General features: G+C 38.7%; 1 protein-coding gene across 3 annotated transcripts in view; it reads left to right on the top strand.

The window, feature by feature from the left end:
• Window positions 1-16268, top strand: part of clcn2c (chloride channel 2c) — a 203909-nt gene that overhangs the window by 154916 nt on the left and 32725 nt on the right. For 2 of the 3 annotated variants that reach the window (XM_028464289.1, XM_028464292.1), the window contains 5 exons: window positions 10120-10253; window positions 11510-11700; window positions 13298-13409; window positions 15451-15521; window positions 15903-15980. In XM_028464289.1, the coding sequence (XP_028320090.1) occupies window positions 10120-10253; window positions 11510-11700; window positions 13298-13409; window positions 15451-15521; window positions 15903-15980 (586 nt within the window). The remainder of the gene's footprint in view (window positions 1-10119; window positions 10254-11509; window positions 11701-13297; window positions 13410-15450; window positions 15522-15902; window positions 15981-16268) is intronic. The other variant, XM_028464291.1, reaches the window with a different exon arrangement.

The raw sequence follows: 16268 nt of genomic DNA, 5'->3' as shown, positions 1-16268 counted from the left end.
AGTCCCACAGGGCTCAGTTCTAGGCCCTCTCATTTTTTCTCTTTATTTGCTACCACTGGGTTCATTACTCAGGAAACATGGCATTTCTCTCCATTGTTATGCAGACGACAGTCAGATTTATGTCCCTCTTAAAAAGAACAGTGAATACTCTGCTTGATTGTTAGTCGAGTGTCTTGAGGACATAAAAGCCTGGATGGCTCTTGACTTTTTAAATGTTAATGATAAAAAGACAGAAGTGATGATCTTTGGTGCTACCACTGGGACCCCTCCTATAGATCTGGGTTCCTTGGCCCAGTATAACAAGCAGTCCATCACAAACCTAGGGGTTAAAATGGACCCTGAGCTTAAACTCGACAATCAGATTAAGGTGGTTGTAAAATCGAGCTTCTTCCATCTGAGGCAGTCATTTTTATTTCTTTTATTTATCTCATTTCTTTTACTACGTTCCTTGACATGTTTTATGATTCTTAAATTATTTTGTATTTCATGTTTTATGCCTTTTAATTTGTTTTGTATTTCAAATGTAGTTCTTTATCTCATGTGAGCTGATAATGTATTTTATTTTTGTCTGTACAGCACTTTGGTCAGCTGTGGTTTTTTTAAGGTGCTTAACATATAAAGTTGGATTGGATTATTCTGAATTAAAGAGGAATTAAAGCTCCCACGTCAATGTAGCCAATATTTGGTTCATATTTGAGCTTTTTTGATGAGATTGTTTCTCTGTGAGAGGCAGCATGATGGGGCTCTGCATGTGTAATTTATGGCAATGCATAGAGGCTCCTGACTTCTTGTCAATTTCTAATCTGTTTTTAAATTTTATTCACTTACTCCCTATGACAATTTACATACCCCACTTTGGAAACCTAGGTTCTAGTTTGTTCCTCGTGTTCCTTGTAAAATCACCTGACTGTGAAACATTCATTGTCGTCCGAATTCAGATCTTTTTGTGTAGGACCCAAAATAAACATCCACCATTGTTATACTGCAAATTTAGGTGAAAACACCAGAAATGTCTGAGAAGTGACGATGGCAGAGTTTTTGGGGTGTAAAAGGTTGAAATCTCCACTGTAAACATTTTGTAAAAACAGGATTTTACAAATGGCTCTTAGGAGAAAATCCTGGCTTTAATTGTTTCCGCACTCATTAATAATTCATAGCAGCCACACAAAAGAGAAGACATTACCAGCTGCTGTTGTCCTCTGAGCTTTAAGGAATGCACAGAGAATCACCTACAGTAATTGTTTGAAGCCAATCCTTTTTAGAGGCGTTGGTTAATGATTGGATGGAGATGATGCTGTTGATGCGTCATTCAGGAATTAATCACAGATGTATTTTAACCTTTGTTTGTTTTGTCATTTCCAGTGTAGGGTTGGAGGAGATAGTTTTAGGGTTTAGTGGGTACTTCTTTATATTTGGCCTCAGTGTATTTACCCTTCATGCTGTTGATCAGCCATTGATGTGAAAATCTCTGAAAACAATTGTAAACGTAATCGATCATTGCTCATCAGCAACATTCATAGATTATTCCTATATTCCGTTTCAGTGAAATAGATCTCATTTTAGACGAATGTGTGTGAAAATGGGTTGATTTTAATTCACAATTATTATTATTTTTAACGTTATCAAATTTCCTCATTTTTAAAACTCTACCTGTATTTCATCCAACAATTCCTTCATTAATGTTGAAGGTTGAAATTACAGCTCAAAAGTTGATTGATTCGACCATCAACCAACGGGTTTTTAACAAATGGTTATGAGACTTTGTTGGTTTGGAGTCACACTGAAAAAAAAAAGCAAAGACGACAGTGAAACAGAAAAGTTTCAGTAAGAAGTGTTTTTACTTCATTCTCAGTGATTTCTTGTGTTTCTTCAATGAACACATTGATTGGCTTGACGTTACATTTGTTCTGCTTTCTTTATTATTTGACATGACGTCACTGCGGTTTCGGCCATATTCGTGTGTTTCCGTGAAAGCATCACTATCAACATCCGCTATTGTTTTGTTAACAACTTTTAATCTGTGAAAACAGCAGAAATGTTACTTTTACAGAGTCACACTGGCATCAGTAGTGGATGAGAACGACTTCTGAATGAAATACTGGTTCAGTTTATATATATATATATATATATATATATATATATAATTTTTATTGAACTTTTTAATATAACAATCCAGACCAGTGTAACCAACAAATAATATAACAATAATACAGATCCACCATTGAAAAAACAAACATTTTACATATCACAATAGTCATATGTCAATTATCCTGGGTTCCCAGATAATTCAGTACCTGTTTAAACAATTTTGTAAATGTACTTTCCTTTCCTTTCATGCAATATCTCAACTTTTCCAAAACAATAGTAGGAGTTAGTAATGATTTACATCACCCATTTGGTCATTATAGCCTTCCGTCCTAACATAAGTAAAAACTGCATAATGCTGCTTTGCAATTTTAAGTGATCAGGGATGGAGCCTACAAAACAGAGTAGTGGGTTTGAATGTAGTTGTTGATTAATTATTACACTAATCTCTTTACTGATAGCCTACCAGAACTGCTGAATCTTGTCACAGTCCCAGAGGCAGTGAAACCTTGTCCTTACAGCTATCTTACATTGCGGGCAAATAGGAGAGGCGCCAGCTGTGTATTTGCTGTACATATAAGGGGAGATATACACATTGTGCAAAATATTATATTGCATTTCTCTAAATCTGTTGCAAATTGATATTTTAGAAGGTAATAGCACAATCTCATTTCATTGTTCACAATCGTTATTTTCAACAAAGTTGTCCAAGACATTTTCAAGAAGTCGAACCTTCCAATATTTAGATTTTGCAACTTTGAATAAAATTTTGAAACAAAATGATTCTGTTTGGAGCATTCTAAACTGGTTCAATTAAAAGAAATCTGTAGTGCAGTTGAGCATCTTAAGGGGCCTGTAATACAAAGCTGATTAACTGTATCAGAATCAGAATTACTTTATTTATCCCAGATGGAAATGACTTGTGTTAAAGATGCTCAAGAAATATTACAAATAAAAAAGAATGAACACTGAACTAACAAAGAAATAAAGAAAGATAAAGAAAAATGTACATATTTAATGTTTTTCTTTCGAGATATCTGGGATATCTCTCCATTAGCAGGTATCACCTAACCAAACATTCTGCATCAGAGAGCCCCTGTCCTACATAGCAGGATATCAATATGTTCCGTTAAGCAAGGTGATTTCAGTGCCCGCTCCTGTGATGGGGTTGACAGTTCTCACGGAGAACTGTGTAAAGCAATTTATGTTACAGTTGAGAGTTAATTCTTTAAAAACATAAAGATTTAAAATCCATAATTCAGACCAAAAACAACGTTGTTGCTGCAGAGATAGCAGGAATAAAGGAACACAGGCAGGAAGCTGCTGTCACTGTTAATGCGTAAAAGCAATATTAATCCATGGGATGATAAACGGACATCGCTCTGATCAGTTGCACTTTATTACAGCACAGACATGTTTCTATTCAGGTATTCCTCCTAAATGTATCTCACACACACACTGATTAGAGCACATTGTGTGACTGCAGTATGTTCCTGCTGATGCTGTCAGTGTCACTATAGTGTATGAATGAGTTGATCCGTCTGCGATACGGGGAGTCTCTCTCCACAGGCTTCATCAGCTGACTGTAGATCAGTCCATCAGATATAAATCTATACATTTCCTAAATGATGTCATCGCTAAATGAAAGGATGAATGATCTATTAATGATTTTCCTTTCTTAAACGCAGCTGTCAGATCTGCACCAGCCAGGATCTTCTAACAATAAGCAGCTCATTTTCAAGAGAACTGATTGGTCAGGAGTGAATAATGTTAAAATTGTTTCACAAGTAGCATAAGATATATGGATACTTTATTAATCTCCAAATAATAATTATTAGTCTTTTAATTCTATGCAAATGAGGAAAATGCCATTGCAACATGTTTAGCCATTTAAACACAAACTCCTCTAAATTTGTAAATTAATTATCATTTATGGTGCTGTTGTATGATGGGTACTGACCTATCCGTTACTCTCTTTTAGTAAGTAAAACATATGTTGACCCCAAACAATTATAGGGTGAGGTTAATGATGCTTTATTTGATCGACTAAGTGGACAAGTTTATAGATGAAAGACGTCACTGAAAGTACATGTGCATTTATAATACATGTCTGCGTTCCAAATGTTAAGGCCTTGAGGCAGAGAGATGCTGTACACAGCAAATTCAAAAGTGTTAAATGTTTGGTGTTGGCAGACTTTGTACAAAAGCAGAGTTAATTTTACTCTAATAGAGTCACATTATTTTTATGTAACTCTGTGGTGTATAATATTAGTAGTTAAAATCAAGTGTTAAAACAGAGTGTTTCTATATCAAATCTGGAGGTGTTACAATGAAAACAATAACTCTTGATTTTTTAACTCTAAACTCCCACAGTGTCTATAACACTAAAAGAGTAAATTCACTGACTCCGCCCCCAGCATCACAGGCTCTCACCAAAGCGACCGAAGCGAACATTCAGAACAATTTGCTTTCCACATGACTGAGGTGTTTGCCACGCTTGGTAAGTCATTTTAATCTGTTTTTATTTGTCATTATTATTTTGGGCTGAGACCAACCTGTGTGATAAGCATTAGCCACATTGCTTCGTGATATGGCTTATAAGTCTGGTTTAGCACCAAAGTTCATTGTTTGTGGGCAAAACTATAGTTTTAACAAACCGTGCAGGTGAACATTCACATTTTTGGCTAACTTAAATACAGTAGTTCCTCATTTATCGCGGGGGTTACGTTCTAAAAAAAAACCTGCAATAGGTGAAATCAGAGAATCAGAGAGGAGGTGGTAGTAGCAGGTAAAAGTTCTCTCTGTAGCACTGAGCTAGCATAGCATTAGCCGCTAATCACACCGGCTTTTTTCACTGGTGGTTTTCACTACAGCTGACAGTGAAACTCAGCGAGTTGGATGTGTCGCTGGTGGGTGAACGCAGCATTAGCCAATCAGGACACAGAACACAATGCGCGTTCATACACTGTAAAAAAAATGCATCCAAAATTGCACTGTAAAAAATCTGTGAAACAGCGAGGGACTACTTAATCATAAAGCAATTTTCAGATCATGAAAGGTTGACATACAGTTATGCCACGACTTGAAGACAGATGTTCTGATTGGGTTCTACGTTAACATTTAGATCTCTTCAGATCTTTGTTCACACGGTTTAGATAAAAATAAAAAAGGTTGAGGTTTTGTATTTATTTCTGCACTAACTATTGTCTGTGTGCGTTGATTAAGAGAGCACAATTTTAACAAACAACATCTGTTCTCTGTTATTGTAAAGCACTTTGTGATTTTTATCAGCGAAAAGTGCTATATATCCATCCATCCATTTTCTTACTCGCTTATTCCCGTTTAACAGGGTCGCGGGGGAAGCGCTATATAAGTAAATGTTATTTACTTACTTACTTTTGAGTATAAAATTGCCTTTAAAGATGAACAATAATATCTACAATTTGTCTTCTTGTAAAATAATTGGGCTTACACTACTTCTGGTTTAATCTCCACGCAGGAGATGCAAAGGTGGAATATGGGGGAGTGCAGAAGTAGATTAAAGTTCCACAAAGTGTTGAATGCTTCCATTTCCTCCAGTTTCTTCAACAGGGTTTGTATTTATGTGCAATTTAAATTGGTATAGACTAAGTGAGTGTGAGTGAACAACTTGAATTGGTGGTTTTATTAGTTTATGACATTTCAATTCTCTTAATTTCTTTCAGTTATGGAGAAATTCAGCTTTCAGTCTCAACTCTTCACAGAGGGTGTATTTATCCTGATCAACACCTCCATGCATAATGTATTGAAATAAAAAAAATAATGAAAATGCTGTTATTTACATTGACCAGCTCACATATGACAGATAAGCAATATTCTAATGAAAGTGAGAGCATGTACATTGTTCCACATTGTTACATGTTTTAGAAATTGTTTTCTAATTGTGATGCATGTTTTGAAATAAATGTATTTCAGAAAATCATTGCCTCTTAAATGTTTATTTCCCAATGAATTTCTAAAAGTTAAAAACAAAATGTATACCTTTTTTATTATTATTTACAAATAACTCTTATGTAGTTAAAAGAAAAAAAAACTCTTGAAGAGTTAATATTTAGACTCTAACACTGAGTTAGTGTTAAATTATTAACTCCAGACAGATTTAGTATTTGCCACTTAATTAGAGTTAAGGTACCAACTCTCCAAAAAGAGTTAAATTAACACTCTCTGGTCTGGACCCATATAGACACTTTAAAAGTGTTGAAATCAAATCTGACAGTGTTAATTTGGGCATGCTGGATTTGCTGTGTAGGAGCTTAAAGCACACAGGAATTACAGTTACTGCCACCCTGAAAGCATCTTTCTCCTAAACTGGATGTTTTCCATTACACACCCACACTCCATCCACTCTGTGCGAGTGCAGGAACACTTGTGTAACGCCCGCTGTGCAGCACATACATGTGATGACATGTACATTTGCTCACACACCCACTCACACATGCAGTGAGTGACATTTCTTATCGCTTTTACTCCTGCAGAGCTTTACCTGCTCTGAAGACTTTTGCATATCTAATATGCGTTTCCTCTGCAGATGTTTGTAATCCCCTGTAATCATGCCCACTAGCACGTTCTAAAGCTTCTCTCCTTAAATTCACATCAGCATGTTTGCTTCTCTTCTGATGGCTGCGGAGCGGCATTTTGGAAAAGTACAGGAACGTTTATGGAGAAAGATTAATGTCATTTACTTCACTCTCATTTTGTGTTGCTTAATATTTCAGGTTGGATGGATGAATATATTGATGGATGGCTTGTTGGATAGATAAAAGGATGGATCAATTAATCAATGGGTGGATTGATTAAGGCATGAATTGATGGATTAATTGACAGATGGATAAAGGGATGAATGGATAATTTGAGGGATGGATAATGTAAAAGATGGACGGATAAATTAAGGAATGGATGGATGGATAAAAGGATGGATGATCAATGGATGGAGTGATTAAGGCATGAATTGATGTATTGATGGATGGATGGATAACGGGATGGATGGATAAATTGAGGGATGGATTGATCAATGGGTTGATTTATTAAGGCATGAATTGATGGATTGAGCGATGGATGGATGATTAAAGGGATAGCTCGTTGGATGGTGATAAGGATGGATGGGTAAAGTAACGGAAGGATAGATAGATAAAAGGATGGATTGATTGATTGATCCATGGATGAATTAGGGCATGGATGGATGGATGGATGGATTAGGGAATGGATGGGTGGATGGATAAAGAGATCGATTAATAGTTGGACAGATGAAGGGATGGCACGTTGGATGGAGAAAAGGATGGATGGATAATATGAGATGGATGAATGGTTGGATACATTATGGAATGGATAGAAGGATAAAATGATGGATTGATTGATCAATGGATGGATGAATAGTTGAATAAATAAAGGGATGGCTTTTTGGTAGGATAAAAGGATGGATGGTTAATGTACGATGGATGGATGGATGGATAAAAGGATGGATTGTTTGATCAATAGATGAATTGATGGATGGATGGATGGATAAAGGGATGGATGAATAATTAGATGGATAAAGGGATCTTGGATGGAGAAAAGGATGGATGGATAATGTAAGAGATGGATTAACATGAAGGGATGGATGATTGATCAATGGAGGGATTGATTAAGGCATGACTTGATAGATTTAACAATGAATGGATGGATGAAAAAGGATGTTTGATTAATGAAGGGATGGAGGGTTGGATGATGGATGCAATGATTGATGAAGGGATGGATGGATGGATGGATGGATACTTCCTGATGTCTACAATTCACTGCAAAGCAAACTTTCCTGAGACGATCATGTTGAGCTCTGATTGGTTCTCACCTTCCTCTCACAGCTACAATCCCTACAATCACACATCCACAGCCTCTGTTCTCCTCTGAACAATATGAGATTTATTTTAAAGCTAGGTTTTCATTCCTTTGAGTCTGTTTATCTGGGTTAGGATTAAAGCAGAACTCTTAACTGGTCTTAACTGGTCTGATGTGTAGCCCAGTCTGTGCACTAAAGAATACAATCCAATTTCATCAACTGATGTCTCAAGGGGAATTAGTCTATGCAGCAAATGTGGGACGGTCAGAGACCTGCATTATATGCTTTGATCCCTGAGCAAATTAAAAAGCAGGAAATGTTGGGAAAAGGAAATTATTTTTGCCAAAGCTCTATTAAATCCAGTTAAATTATTCTAATGACCCACCCTTGAACCAAGTAAATTCTGCAAACTAATCGAAGCTAGTGGAAGGAAATCCCAAACCGTCCTTATAACCTGGTGTTTTTTTATTTCCTGGTGATGAAACCAAAGCAAAAGGAGCAATGAGCATGTTAATATGCAAATGATGATGATAAGCTCCAGTATGATACCAAAAATATTGGTCAGGAAATGACCAAATTAGCTGCAACTCTTTAAATTTGTCAGTTATGGTTTAGTGTTTAGGTGTTTAGTGTTATATTAACTAGTTAATAATTATAAATATTTTTAAAGATGGATACGTCTGTAATTGATTTGTTGGATCAGAGTGAGAAACCACTAAAGCTGTATTTAGCAGCTGAAACGCAAGATCTCTATATCTGTATTAAACTTAAAACATTTGGAATTAATATCATTTTAAAGGTGCAGTCCGCAACTCTCAGAACCCTCTCTCATCCTCCCTCCCCGCTGCTCTCTTGCCCTGCCTCCAAACATTCTCAAGTCCCTCCCTCAGAGGAGCTAACAAGCTAACGTTAGCCAGACCGCATCATCACTGTAATATAACATGCACTGTTAAAAGCATATTACTGCAGCGCTTTTCTCTCTTTATGTGCACACACCTCAGCAGCAGCAGCAACAACACAGTGTCACTTACAGCAGCCACACGGAGGCTGCTGTGCGCACACAAACAACACATGCACTACAGAGTTCTAGTGTAACAAGTACAAATCAAACATAATGTAAATCAAGCAGCAGTAATTACCTTTCAAGCAGAAAAGTCACCAATTCCATTTTCTACTCCTCCAGACCACACACTGTAAAAAAGACGGCGCTCTTGCCCCGGGAAAGGGGCGGGGCCTGTGAGCAACAGCTGTCAGACAGTCCATCAAACACAATCCTGGCTCTGATTGGTTCTTTTTGCTCGGTCGCAGTGCATTCTGGCAATCTGCCGAAGGCTGCAGGAGCAGCAGGGGGCGGGGCTCAATGAGTCTGTTTTTTTCACACAAACTACTAGTTTGATGTAAAGTTGTCCTTATATAGTGACAGCTTTAGCAAATATGACAAAAAGTCACTTTTGTAAGAGTTGCAGACTGCACCTTTAAATAGCCCAATGTTTATGTATTGCAAAGTCGTCAGCCTTTACTACAAATTATTTCAGGGGGATCAATTTCCTACCATCGAAAAGTAAATGCTGCTGCTACAGTAATGCTGTGACTTTAACATGGTTAATTCTATTAAAACAGACATTGTTTGCTCAGCTTATCATAATTTGATACGGTATGAATCAAATGTAGGGAGTCCTTCACATTCCAGTGAAGAATCATTAATAAGACTCAAAGTAAGTAACAAGGACCATTACAAGAACAAGCCTTGGCCTGTGTGTGTGTGCGCGTGTGTGTGTGTGTTGGCTTGGCTGCTGAGGCTTGACAACAGCAGGAACACTCTCCTGTTGCGTTTGCACATTATGGCACGCTCCAACAGGAAGAGGAATCCCAGTGTCGATGACTGGTGGGTTGGGTGCAGAGTTCTGCTGAGGCAAGATGTCCTCGTGCAATGTTGCACGCCCACATCGCCCAAATGTTTAGTCAGCGCCTCAAACAACCGGGTGACGTGTGCTCGGTGTAACTTCTTATCGGATTCACTGGTCAACTGAGGAAATAATGATTCTAGTTTGAAGCATTTTAAGGTCTCAGCTCAAATAGACTCTAAAGTGCAGCTCGTTTAGAGCAATGAAGAAATATTCAGAGTTTTCCTTTGTGGTTTTTTTCGTTATTATTCTGATGTAAATGTTCTGCTCTTATCTCAGGAAGTACAACATTCGTGTGGAGGACATTATGGTACGAGACGTGCGGTACATCACACTGAACTGCTGTTACAGAGACCTGCACAACGTTCTGCTGACAGGTCATTTAAAGACTCTGGCACTTGTAGAAACAGCTGGTGAGTCATTAACACCATCACACAGGCTTTATCCAAATACCACACACAGAATGAAATATTCCAATAGAAATCCTGTAAGATTTGATATTATTTTTATTATCGCTTCCGTCAGTCTGCCCCAGGGCAGCTGTGGCTACAATAGTAGCTTACCACCACTAAGTGTGGCGTGAAAGAATAATGCCTTAAAATCCAATGCATTATTATTATTATTATTTTAGTTGTCTTTTGTTATCATTTTGTATATTTTTCTATAATTTGGAACGTTTTAAAGTCATTTTGTGCCTTTTCTTTTGGGGGTCCAACAAAATTAGTTTGAGAGCCGCATGTGGTTCCCAGGCCACAAGTTCCTCATGTCTGAATTACATAAACCACGACTAATTTTATATTTGAATGTCCCCCGGACCACTTTGTGCAGGAAAATTTGGGTCCTGCGCTAAAACCTTTAGCCAAATAGCCAAAAAGTTTGGTTGCCAAACAGATTTAGTTAAATAAATTATGCCATCTGTAAACACTCTTTTATTACGTGCAAACATCTTTAATCCCTGTCCTGAAATAAACATGTAAGAACTAAGAAATGTTTGAACATCCAGTTGGTTGTTGGGACGCCAAGTCTAACTGTGCCAGGAAGTCGTCACACTCTGGGTCAGTTTTTCCCCCTGGTTTTGTTGCTTGTTGCTGACAATCTGTTCAGGCCTCGTTTAAGAACAACCATGGTTAACCATCATTGAACATACCAGGTGGGAGTGTGCACGTGTGTGTGTGTGTGCGTGTGTGCACGTGTCTGTTTTGCTCATGCTGTTAGATGGAGCATCCCATCTGCTTAGTTCTAAAAATTACATTCTAGCATAATAAATGATGTGTTTATTAGAGTTAATGAGTGACAATCCTACCCGTGTACATCTGTACTGATGCAGCCGCGTTCAAGTGTGAATTTAGTATTCTGACACGGTTTCAATTATGCAATTATGTGAGAACAATTAGCTGCTGTATTTAAGCAAATAAACAATCAGCACGCACTGTGAAATAAGCAATTATTAAAAGCAAGCTGTGACGCACACACACACACACACACACAGAAAACACACTCCATTCTGCATTGTTGTTACATAACTCGGCTTCTCACTGCAGTGTTGCAACACGTGTTCTTTGTTTTTAAAACTGCTCTTGCTGTTTATCATCTTTTTACCTCGCAGGTTTTCCACATTTCTCCCCTTCTCATTTCCCATCTTTCCCTGTGTCCATGTCTCTTGTCTCAGAGTCAATGATCCTGCTGGGATCCATAGAGCGCGCTCAGCTCCAGTCGCTTCTATCACAACAGCTTGGTCGACCTCGGCGAATGGAGTACATCAAAGAACAGGCTACTGCGGATAAGAAGCGCCTTTCCGTCATTTCGAACCCATGCAGTGAGGACAGCAGCCACCGGGCCAGTCAGGAGGTCCGCTTCCAGGTGAGTTCAGCCAATGGAGAAGAAGCAAAGCACTGGTGCATTCAGAAAGACTTTGACTGTGTTCAAATGTCACAGTACGTACCATACACCGCAAACTCAATGAGTGTATCCTGTCTACTATGTACTATAAGTATGATTAGGATGATGAGCGTTCCCACTGAAGTATACTTCCAAGTTTCCCAAGATGCATTTGGAGCCTACAACTACTAAAACCTGAATCACACTGAGGCTAAATATCTCTGTTGATTCTCCACATTTGAAAGTTCTGTAAACATTTTAAGTGAGAAAGTGACAACGTGAATATCAACATGTGCTCATTTCATCCATAAAACTCACAAATACACATTTCATGCCAACATTTCAGAGACCCTACATTGTGCTACCGGCAAATGCCAAAACAAGAGTCCTATTTACATAGCGTTAAAAAAACTAAGGGAATACAAGAAGAGATGCTTTTGTTTTGATGAGATGATGTTTGATTTTTAGCTTAAAGCCGGTCCCAGAACCATTTTACATTCCGCTTGCAATGCATCATGGGACGGTGGAGTATATTTAGTGTGCCAATGTCCATTTTGTCAGTAGCACAATGGAGGGTCACGAAAGTCTCTGAAATGTCGTCAGAAATGTGTTTTCTGTGAGTTTTTTTGGATCATATGAGCACATGTTGATATTCACGTGGTCACTTTCTCACTTAAAATGTTTACAGAACTTTCAAATGTGGAGAATCAACAGATATATTTAGCCTCAGTGTGCTTCAGGTTTTTGTTGTAGGTTCTAAATGCATCTTGGGAAACTTGGAAGTATACTTCAGTGGGAACTGTAATCAAATTCTTTATTTAAAGGCGCAGTCCGCAACTTTCAGATCCCTCCCTCCCAGCTCTCTTGTTAGTCCGTTAGTCACAGTAATATAACATGCTGTCCTCTTATAGAATATTACACGTATGCGTTACACCCAGGCCTTGTTCTCTCTGACTGAATTGCATTCTTCATTCAAACAGTTTTTACACAGTCCATAAACATGGACTTTAAAGTTATTGGGGTGTCTACGCTGAATTCAGATGACTTAAAATTATTATATTCACTTTGTATTTTAGATGCAACTATATATTTATATATTTAATCCATTAAAACATGGTAAATTAAACGTTAATGTTGTTATCTTTGCATATTTGGAAAACTTACTTCACAACTTCAGATGCCTACACCCACATATGTATTCCTCCCAGCTTCACAGGAGTTTTTGATGTGTTTTGCTTTATAGCTGAAACGCAGAAACCCATTAACAGAACCAAACAAAATAAATACTATAAGATCATAAACAACAGCAGCATGGAAAGTCAATGAAGTCATCATAATTTACATCAAGGTCAGGACCAGAGCTGCGTTATAGGTTTCCTTTCGTCCTCCTTTTGATTTGTTTCCATCTCATCACTACAGAATCACACCCATTTCATCTTGATACAAGTCCCCATGGGAAACCTTAACGTGTGTGTGTGTGTGTGTGTGTGTGTGTGTGTGTGTGTGTGTGTGTGTGTGTGTGTGTGTGTGTGTGTGTGTGTGTGTGTGCGTGTGCGTGTGTGTGTGTGCGTGTGTTCAGATCTCTACAGAGGAGTCATCGTTCAGTCCGACCCGCCCAGCTTCACAGAAACCCCTCAAACCTGCTCTAAAGAGAGTCTCAGTGGTGGAGCGACCCACAGAGCTTCCTACCAGTAAGACCTGGACACAAGAACACAAACATGCAAATGGAAGTCAACCAGGAAATGGAAAAACATGTCCTGCTTCTGATTAACCTCTATCTCTAAGGGACAGCACGTGTGAGTGAGTTCTGTAGTGTGGCTTATTTAGCAGTAGATCTGGGTTAGGACGCACTCAGAATTTAATCTAACTGTGCTTTTCATGCTGTTTTGAGAAGTAGAGAAAGCAGCGACCCCTAAAATAAGTATTTGATACGTAATAAGCTCTAAAAAAAATATATATATCGTTATAAGCGATATTGTAATTTTCAAAATCACCAAAATAGAAATTGCAATATATCTTGACTCTTGAAATATTGCCCATGCCTATAGACCTTTTTCACGACAACCGGAAGTAGCGCCTCATAGCTAGCTTGCTGTGAGAGGACAAGCTGCCGTTTCTGAGCCCTCCAGAAGGCAGACTCTCTCTTTGGTGGTGCGATAAAGTTATTCCAGGGAAAGAAAGATGGAACAGCTCCACTGTTAAGGCGTCTGATGGTGACTGGATCCGCTGACAAAATCCTCCTGAGTGAAGCGCCGGTGTAGTGTAGAATACAGATTCCGGACCAGGAGCAGAACAAGAGCAACCACGCCGAGAATGAGCATTTTTATCATTGTCTAATGCTAAAGCTATAGTCACAGGAAGTTGCTGAACACCACTTTCGGTTTAAATTGCGGAAGCGTGAACATTGTGGGATTGGTAACCCTGTAGAATGTTGAATTTTCGTTCTGGTGTGTTTATTCTATTTTCTGTGATATGGCAACTTTCTGCTGACTCATAAAATAAACACAGAGCTCTATAACAAGAGTCTACCTGAAACTACAGGCCGAGGTGAATCCACTGATATACAGGTCGGGTATGTTACGCACCAAAACACAGCCACAAAATCAGAAAATACCCAGCAGAAAAGTCAGCAATGATGACCAATTGTGTCTTATCTTTGTTGTATCTTATCAAAAGTTGCTCCAATGTACATAAAACATATTTTGATAAATCCAAATCATGGCAGAAACTACCATGACACACATCTGAGCACTTCTCAGCGAGAAATCCGTCCGATGAGCACTTGGTGCTCGTGTGTAAAATAGCAGGTCCCTCATTTATCCAGCTCTGATTGGCCAGGGCTAAAGCCCACCCAATTAGTGTTTGATATCCCCAAATTCTACAGGCTCTGAGCTTTGCAACGCTGTGTCAATCATTCTGATTGGTCAAAGCATTGCTGAATAACAGCTATGCGTAACTGCACCAAAGAGTGGAACCAAAATTAGCATTGCGCATGGCACCGCAAAGACCTGAATAAAAATGGATGCGTTTTTTCAAGCCAAATTGCAACACCTAGTGGTCAAACATAAGACTAACAATGATTGGAATCAATTTGACTGACATATTACATGTACAAACTTGTTTTCAAACTTGTGGAAAACTTTGGCACAGTGTTGGCAAAGTGGGCTTTGGCCAGAACTTTTTTTGTACAAAAGCATGTTTATTTTTGACCTAATATTTATTATTATCACCAAACTTGCTGCAGTTGATGTCGATATATTAGTTCTATTATTTCTGCTTTTACAGCCTTCGATAATGAAAATGTACTTTATTTGATCTAAATCTGTAGTTTTTTTTTTTTTTTACAGATTTCTGTATTTAAAACATGATTTATTGTCACTCAATATCATATACAGGTATTTCCAAAATTTCCTATCACCTGTAACCACTAAGGGTCCTACTTCAATCTGAACAAAAATTAGCCATGTAGGTCATGTAGAAGCTTAGAAAAATGTTTTGTTATGGGCATGTGATTTTTGGAGAAAAGTGGCTTTAATACCTACACGTAGATCTTGTCTCATGACATCAGTCGTTTTGTTTCACAGTGATTTGAGCTAACTGCCACTTTTACCTGAATTCAAACTTAATTAATTGGTTCTCTGGATAAAAAATTGTTCAACCAAAATTGGTTGATTACTTGGGATCTTTACATTTTTTTGTTGCTATTTCTTCAACTTTCTTTCTCTCGTCCAGGCCCCCATGATAACTCGGGCATGGCATTGAAGAACCTGTTCTGCGCCAGCCCGGACGCTGAAGGCCTGGAGGTGAGAGAGAGACGTGTCCTCAGATACAACCAGTAACACCAACATAACACGGACACACACACAGCCTCGCATCCTGTCCTTCACACATTCTGTACACCCACCCACACGGTCCTATGCTATCTCTCACATACAGCCTTCACACTCTGCCCTACAATACCTCCCACACCAACAAACACTGACTGTCAGAATGCTCCCTCATTCACACTGTGTCCGTTTCACTGAGAAAGCTGCACAAAAGTTCCTTTACCTGCACCACGCTGTCAATGCCTTCTTTCACATGTTGTGTAATGTATGAAACCCTCAGTGTTGCCATGTTATAGTGTAGCTACAGCAGTTGTTAGTAGATTAACGTTGTGTGCCTGTCTCTGAATGTCCTGGAAGAAAAACAACAACAACTTGGAGAGTCCCGTGTCTCCTGAGATCAGGAGGCCATCCAAACGGGTCCGGATATCCGTCGTGGTAAGAGCCACCAGTCCGAGCTGCGTCCTTCTGCTCAGCATCAGGTTTATCAGCAAATCAACCGTCATCACTGACACTCCATCTCAGGGCTAATCCCACATGCTGATGGACAGCTATCTGGGCGAGGCTCTCCCTCCCTGTCCCATCGAGCACAAACGTCTCTTCGTCTGACCAGTAACCTCTCAGTAGTTCAGGCTAGGATCCATCCAACCCAACCAGTATCTAATGATCTGTCAGTCAGTTGAGATCATACAGAACACTTGATCACAGCCAACACCTCCATTCTGG

Source organism: Gouania willdenowi, chromosome 13, assembly GCF_900634775.1.
Source record: "Gouania willdenowi chromosome 13, fGouWil2.1, whole genome shotgun sequence".
NCBI lineage: Eukaryota > Metazoa > Chordata > Actinopteri > Blenniiformes > Gobiesocidae > Gouania > Gouania willdenowi.
This window is presented reverse-complemented; position numbering and strand designations above follow the sequence as displayed.